The 8,013-nt window shown below is 43.7% G+C and overlaps 1 protein-coding gene across 1 annotated transcript in view; it reads right to left on the bottom strand.

The window, feature by feature from the left end:
- The window catches only part of kmt2e (lysine (K)-specific methyltransferase 2E), a gene marked incomplete at its 3' end in the record, with an annotated part of 25,369 nt that overhangs the window by 6,738 nt on the left and 10,618 nt on the right, over positions 1-8,013 (bottom strand). The window contains 11 exon segments of the mRNA XM_025004965.2: positions 455-553; positions 1,380-1,632; positions 1,745-1,854; positions 1,956-2,073; positions 2,217-2,347; positions 2,542-2,742; positions 2,831-2,869; positions 2,970-3,151; positions 3,629-3,768; positions 3,978-4,207; positions 4,814-4,925. Coding sequence (XP_024860733.1) covers positions 455-553; positions 1,380-1,632; positions 1,745-1,854; positions 1,956-2,073; positions 2,217-2,347; positions 2,542-2,742; positions 2,831-2,869; positions 2,970-3,151; positions 3,629-3,768; positions 3,978-4,207; positions 4,814-4,925 — 1,615 coding nt within the window.

Raw genomic sequence — 8,013 nt, 5'->3', positions numbered from 1 at the left:
GGGGGGGGGTTAAGCTTGCGTTGAAACATTAAATGGGTTTTGCTCCCGGTGATGGGAGGAGACCATAAAAAGCAGGTCTACTCACTTTAAAAAAAAAAAAAAAATTTAAATGCTGCTTAATGACAAACAAGCACAAAGCATCAGTGCGGCAAGAGGAGAGAGAAGTCAAAGTTGAAGGATGGCAAAATATCAATAATCCAAAAACAAAAAGTAAAAGAAAACAAGCAACAAGCGCACTGACAGTGGTGGGAGTCCTAGCAGTGATGATTGACGAAGAGGAGGCTAGATTGATGGGAGAGAAGTAAAGAAAAGCTGCTCCTATCCAAGCCCTTAGCAGACAATTATTGAAGTCGGCACCAAGAGGAACAGGGGACAGTTTTGATTTTTTTCGCTTTCTGCTGGGTGGCTGCATAGCAAAAGGAAAAAGCTGTAGCCCCTAACTTGGCACACTTACCATCTTCCTCCTCCTCTCTGCAATCTGCTCCTCTGACTCCATCTCTACTTCATTGCTAATGGAGGTTCTGTCTTCTAGATCCTCAAATAACTCAGGATCCTGTAAGAGGAGGGAAGAGCCGAGTATGGCGCTTTCATCATGGCTGATAATTCAGTCTGATTACAGACTAGAGGGGAACAGGGAAAAGTTCAGGAGAGGTGAAGTGGGGGGAGGGGGGTGCTAAGGGGGAGAATTCTTCGAGGATACAAAGGGGGTGAGCTGCTGTGGTCCTCATTGGTCGTTCTGAACACAAACTTGCCTTCTCAGAACTTGGGGACTGTTTAGAAAACTTTCAGAACAAAATGTTGCATTTGATTCAATACGCACTTAAAACTCTGTATATATAAAACTAAAAATACTTTTTAGATAATCTGTTGTTCCCCTAAACCAATTCCTTACCAAGCTTTGGCCACGTGATAAGAGCAGAGGAGTTTGGTAATAATCAAGCACCGTCTTTCTGAACTTAGCCATCTAAATGAGTCCCATTTGGCTGAGACACGGCAAGTTAAAAATCAATGTTTAGATGAGACTTCTGTTCCATTTGGCACGTCGCACAGAAACCTTGTTGTACACTACCACACACATCGCCAGAGAAGTGACACTAAAGTGTCTTGTGGGATCAAATCTGGATTTTTGTAGCATAGAGGGACAAATGTGAATGCATACAGGGAGGATGGGGAAAAAAAACAACAACAGGGAATTGAACAGGATGTATATCAAAAAAGGTGAGTAACAATGGGAAAACACATGCAAAGGTTATTTTACAAACAAAACTGTAAGAATGGACCATGAGGGTGGACTGTATTTTAACAGAAATAGTCTAAACACACAGGATAAAGAGTCCAGAGTCAAACAAAAGAGATATGGGGTTATTTGGTGCACTTACCTGGTTGTTCGAGATGGAGAGGCGAAGTGGAGAGAGCTTCCTCTGTTTGCTGTCAACTATGCTTTTGCCCTTCCCCTCCCCGTCTAAAGCCATGTTCTGGTTCTGGGCCGGGTCATCCCGGACCAACTCCTTGTCCTTGCGGCTTCCTCTGCGTCGGACTCCAGAACTCAGGTTCTCGGTGGGCTCTTGGTTGTGCTTCAGCACCGGGCATTCCTGGTTCCCCTTCACACAGGCGCAGTCTACCTTGTATTTACTACAAGGTTTGTATTTTTTTTTTTTCAAGAAAGGGAATGAGAAGTGAAACCATCTTATGTTGCATCTGTGCTTTAGCGTTCTATTTGCAAAAATGACTACTTTTAACTCACCAGCTGCCATAGTCGAAATCAAAACCAATTGTGATCTCTGTGCCTTTGGCGATAGGCCTCAGTGAATAAATGTATAAATGGAGCATGCCATCCTCAATGACATGCCGTACCTGAGAGAGACAAACAATATTTAAAAAAAAACAATACTTTATAACTGCGTGGAGTTAGTTATGTTCAACTGAATGAAAACAGGGCTAACATGTTTACGTACTTCAGAATTTGGGGTGCAAGAACGACGGATGAAACGAGCTTCGTTGCCAAAGCTGCGAGCGTCCACGCACATCTCCACTCCGTCGAATTTCGAATAAAATAACACGAATGGGTATGGCCTGAGAAGAGAAAAGGAGGTCGGCGTATAATGAGGAAACCATTCGCATAAACCGCCACAATTACACTGAGAGTGACTGTTTAATATAATCTGCTTTTGTTGAAAAGAAAGAAGGGAAAGAAAGCAAATGAAAGGAATCCTGACCTCTTGAAGAAGTATCCGTTGGCCTCAAACTGCTGTCGAAGCATAAACTTTCCCCTGTACTCGATGATGAGGGAGTCTGGGGCCAAGTCCCGCACCGCCTTGAGGATTTTCTTGTTCTTTTGAACTTGACTCTGGATTTAAAAAACAAAACAAAACAAAAAAAACATGACAAGAAAAACACTGAACGGACACGATAAAATGATGAACCCCCAAAAGAAAACTACAGCAGTATAGTAGTGGCATACAAATGTGGGAAAAGACTCGAGATGTTTAGTAAATATGATTTTTTTTTTTACAGGGTTTGAGACTGAGCAAAGGTTTCTACCTCCACTGGAGGTTTAAAAGAAGCCGGGTGCGTGTTGTACGCCAGGCTCTTGCCGTCGCCTTGCTCTTTGACACGCAGCAGGACCTGAACGTCTTCGCTGTACTGATTGCTGTTGGCTTCCTCGTAACGCTCCATCCACGTCTTGATTTTATTCTCCCACAGAGACGGGTGCTCTGGTGGCTCCTGCTCTGGAGCTGCCCCCTGGGTGAAACACGACAGTTATTGCTTACGCCGCAAGCTTTAATGGAAGATTTCTGAAGGACTTGGTGAACAGTAGCAGCCAGTTTACCTTTACTCTGGAGGACTTTCTGGATCCCTCTCTGAAGGCCTGCATGGAAAGTAATACAACAAATTAAAATGTAATACAGAAATAACTTTAAGTGCAATAATAATGCTCTATTATTACAATTGAATTGGTCAAAACTGACCTTTTTCGCACGGGCAGAGGATGCTGGAGGTTCTTTTTCACCGCTTTTTTTACGTTTCTTTTCGGCCTGCTTATTGCCAAGGCGCCCGGTTGTCAGGGTGATGGTGGTAGGCGTGTGTTGGAAGGTGGAGTAGAGCTCTAGCGGAACCTCATCCCCACTCTCTGTAGCGCTGGTGTCCCCATCTGATCAAGCAAGCAAGCCATTAGGAGACGGCGCTGAACAAAGAACCCAACGCGCCGAACTATGAAACGGAGCCGAGTTACAACGGCGGAAGATGAAGAACAAAAATATAATAATAAAAACTGTAGTTTGATCTTCGCCCAGCAGGTGTCACTATGGCCCACGATTAGACAGAGAAAAAGAAAGAATCTGGTTGGCTTGCAGGGGGAAGAGGCATCACCCTGACACAACTTACAAGCTGCAATGTTAACTAATAGGCTGGCCATTTACTGCAGCAAGGAAACCACAAAAAGCAGAACAGAGACCTGTATAAGTGGACTATCAAAGAAATCTTCTAATAATTCACAATTCATACTGAGAAACGTAGCTTTCAGAAGAACAATCCGGTGTGTGGGTTTCTATCCAGCTTTGTGAAATACATTTAAAGCAGCTTTTATGAAGGCGACGTGCTGTAAATGCACTTTCGCGTTTGCGCTTACCGGATAAGCACTCTCGTTTCCTGGTCTGAAGCAGGATGGCTCTCTCTCTATCCAGATGTCGTGGTTGGCACCGTTCACACAGGTAGGTCTCAGGAATGTTCTGCCTGTCAATGCCCATGCAGTCTATGTGCTGCCAGGCACTGAGACAAACAATAAAAGGCCGTTAATAAACTCCTAACTCGCCCCTTAAAACCATTAATCATTCGTTCGGGCCGCGGAGGTTCAAAAAAAAAAAAAAGACAACCCATTACTGAGATCAAATGCAACATATCGTGACTTTTGGAGGAAAAAATTCCACCGCGAACACAAGTCGATGCCTGCGATAATTGCGTTCAGCCAGGATTTTTACCTGCACTTGTCACAACAGATCATGTAGCCATCATCGTGGGTGAAGCCACAGATGCAGCGAGTGATGTCAGCCCCGTAGCTGCCATCTTCTGACGTGCTGAGGGTAGTGCCCCTGGATGCTTCATCCTGTCCACCTGAAACAAACAGTCCCCCCTCGCCTTGTCGGATCAGCATGGAGGGTGGAGGGGAGGCCGGCGGCGTAGGTGGGGGTCGCGCCCCATAATTATGGTCCTGTTAAAAGGGATAGAACACGCACGGTTCACGTAGAGTGCACAAATAAATTGCACAACAGCGTCTGTTTTTAAAAAGTTGGCTAAACTGCTAAGGATTGTGAAACACATTATTGTTAATAGTTTGAACTGAAAGTAAGAAAATATAAACATATTTTAACTAATTTGAAGCTTTAATTGTTAGCCTTACAGTGTTAATAAACAAAGAGAGATTAACTTTGACTTTATCCATCATTTCTCTGTGATTTTACAGATAAATTATACATTAAAAGATAATAAATCTACAGACAAAACCTGTTTCAGAAAGCAGTAAAGACTAATAATTTCCCACACCACGCTAAGATGGAAAGAGTGGATTAGTCAATATTCTGTTTCAGTTTTAATGAGAGCTGTTCATAGAGCTCGTAGAAGGGACAGACTTTCATTTCTTTACTTTAAACTCAAAGAGTTCATCCAGCGGTCCTCATCTTCTCATGAGGTGAGAAAGCTACTGCCTTCTACTTTTTAGCTCCGTATTTGAAAGGAACAGGAACTGGACAGACCTTTCCCAGCTGCAGAGCACGGTTCTGTTTAAAGCTGAGTAATATGAAGTTGTGTGTGTACTTACAGCATAAGGCAGGCCAATGTAACTGTGGGAATGGTGCGAACTGTTGCTGTAAATCTGGTGGGGGTAGCTGGACTTTTCCACTACCACGGGGCTGGCCTCCACCGATTCTGGTCTGTTGGGCAGCGACAAAAATGAAAAAAAAAAAATGAAAAAAAATTACTGTTGACTGAAAAACACTGATAACAAGGTCACTTCTGCATCGCTTCACTCCAACAAACACAAGAAGGTACTATACGCATGCCCAGCAGAAGAGCATTTTCAGGTTCTGGGTGTGCTGTGGACACACAGTTGGTGGAGAAGGTTTAATAATGAACCACAACCCCAGGATCTCACTGGGCTTCGACTGGTAGAGACTAGCTGAGGACTCAAAGCTTCGAGAGCACTGTGAGAAAACATGCAAATTTCCCTGTTTCCTCACTGAATTCGGAGCATTTGCCACCGAGCGAACAGGTAGAGCAGCTGTGTTTTGTGCGGTCAGTTCGTGAAAATCACGGCCTATTTCCGTCTGCGTGGCGCGCAAAACTGCATTCTAGGCCAGTGGTTCCCAGAGTCGGGGTTGTTGATTTCCAGAAACATAAATGCATTAGAAAATATTTGCCAATTACATTTATTTGCCCTATTTGTTATGACAGTATTATTAGTCATAAAATAAAAGTGGTTGTTGTCGTTGCAATCCTTGTTTAATTGGCCTAATTGACCTTTAATCAAAGATAATTGGGATCAAAGTTTCTGCTGCTGTTACTTTTTTTTGCATTGGAAAGTTTTTGAACGAGCGTTTTAGGCCATGTTCGTTATTTTGTTGCCCACCTTCACCACGTTTATTATTTGTTCTCCCAGAGGACACTTTTAAAATGAAATGAGAACATTCCGAGCAGTGTTTTATTAGTTATTTACCATCAGTTTGGGTTTTAGCCCTGGACATTTAGGACTGTAGCTTTGGATGTTTTTAGCCATTAGGAGAGCCTCCTGAGCAGGTGTTAAAATATAGTTTAATGGAGTGAATTATAGAAGCTAAATAGAGAAGGGTTCGAGACAAGTTCAGACCCCCCATGACAACTTTGTGGCTATCTGGACAGAAAACTTGCTGCACAAATGTTTTTAACGTTTACAAGAAAACTCAAGCGACAAGGCTGCAAACCTCTGAAACTGAGAGCCCCCACTCCACGAACGTTTTGAGACATTTGGGAGAGCCCTAGTGAAAGACTTTTACAAACTGGTCTCCGAGAGTCGCAGCTCAGTGAGATACTGGATTCAGGAAAGCGCACTGCCTGCTGTCATGTCACCTGAACTGTACTTAATAGAAATACAAACCTAAATTGTTGACGCTTTCATTGCTCAACTCATATTTCCGAGGCAGACGCTCATCAGAAACATTTGCCGCCTGTCAAGTACTCAACAAAAGAAACACAGACATTTTTTTTTCTCCCTAAGCCTATTCATGCCAAACCAGTGGATCCACTTTCCTCAAGATCACAGCCCAGCTGATAGAACCAGTTTAACCTACCCTACCCTTATTATGGTACGATTAATCTATTTTTCAGTTGCTGTAGAGGTGGTTTTAGAGGAAGAGGAGTCTGGAACTGGCGAAACGGATGGCGTGAGACAAGATGGCCAGGTATGAAGGAGGGAAGCCTGCAGAGTGACTCGGTGTAACCTGTCCACATGTTCAGTCAAGTGAAAGCACACTTGACCCTTCCCTTAACGGCGCTGTGCAGAAAACGGCTCCAAGGTCTTGTGTAAATAAAAACCACAACAGAGAATGGGTATTTTCATTCGTGTTGTGTCTTGTGACAGTAAAAAAAAAAGAAGTGTAAAACTTTGTGAGGGCTAGAGCCAGCAGGTTTTCTTAAACAAGGCAAAAGCCACATAAAACGCCTCCTTTTGGAATAAAAACGCACAATAATAGCCTCTGAAATGGCCGTGCAAGCTGGCACAAGTGTGTGACTCAATAACTGACAAACTTTACAACTCACATTTAGGACAGCAGCACTGTTGAAGGAGTAAATCCAATAAACTGATGATTAAAAAAAAAAGGCGCCAAGCCTTAAAAAGATAAGTATTCGAATGTGTGTCCCACAGTCCTGTTCATTCCTCGCCTCAGCTCCCTCTTAAGTCTAAGGTAATTTAGTGCTACAATACCTGAGTGAGCTCTTCTCGGTCCTATTGCTCTTCTTGCACGCCGAAAGAGCACTGTGCAACACTTCCTGTGTGATACCACTCAACTCTTCACTGTCAAAGTGAAAACGTAAGTGTGTGCACGAGGTCTGGGGGCGGTACCAGAGAAAGGGGTGTGTGCGCACACGACAGACCAACTGCCACATAGATAAAGTAAAGTGTGTGCACACACAAAAAAGTGGATTTAAAAATATGCCACGGGTTGCAACTTGAAGTTTAATCAGAAAAAAAAAACATACTTTGCGACGCAGGGCTTTAATATCTGATTATATTTCTTATACAGAGGATAAACTTTTCAGGTCAAAGCAATCATAGCGATAAACACGGGCAGCGACTGTATGAGCCACAAAGAATGCAGGTAAGCCAGCTCGTTGAGTGAAAGAGGAAGCACATTTGTGTAAATTTGTGTGTGCGTAATTTAAATGAAGAGATTGTAACATTCATGTCACTACTACTGAAATGTGTAAAAACTCAGTACGCACTGGGGGTGTGTTGCAGGCATATGCTCCGTTATGAGCGTTTACTCAGGTAAAATCTACTGCCTACAGCTTGTAGCTGAAAATATGAGTGAGAGCGTAAATAAGTTTCAATCAAACTTTATGTTTCAGTCAGATATGGGCTAAAATTTGTTTATTTTTTTAAAGTATTTTGAAAAGAGACGGATGTGAACTGGGACGTAAACATCTGATGAGCGAGCCCGAAGAAGCAAAGTGGACAAGGACGGAGAGAACAGGGAGAGAAAGAGCAGACTCCTGAGGAGACCCTACTTGCTGCTATGGCAACACACCGTCCTCTGACAGCGAGTGCGTGAACGCCAGACTCTGTCAGTTTGGACATACGCTGCATTAGCCCACAGCTGGTCATCCTGCTGCAGACTTCTGGGGAACATGAAAACGATGTGATGCTGTTCTCTGGCGAGTAGCCAGCCCCGCTGTTCCAGACTCAGCTGGCGCTCTCTGAATTGTCAGCGAAGCAGTGAGTGTACGAGCGCGTCCAGCTCGCCCCCCATCTCCCCCCCCCCCCCC

Source organism: Kryptolebias marmoratus, linkage group LG18, assembly GCF_001649575.2.
Source record: "Kryptolebias marmoratus isolate JLee-2015 linkage group LG18, ASM164957v2, whole genome shotgun sequence".
NCBI classification, from domain to species: domain Eukaryota; kingdom Metazoa; phylum Chordata; class Actinopteri; order Cyprinodontiformes; family Rivulidae; genus Kryptolebias; species Kryptolebias marmoratus.
This window is presented reverse-complemented; position numbering and strand designations above follow the sequence as displayed.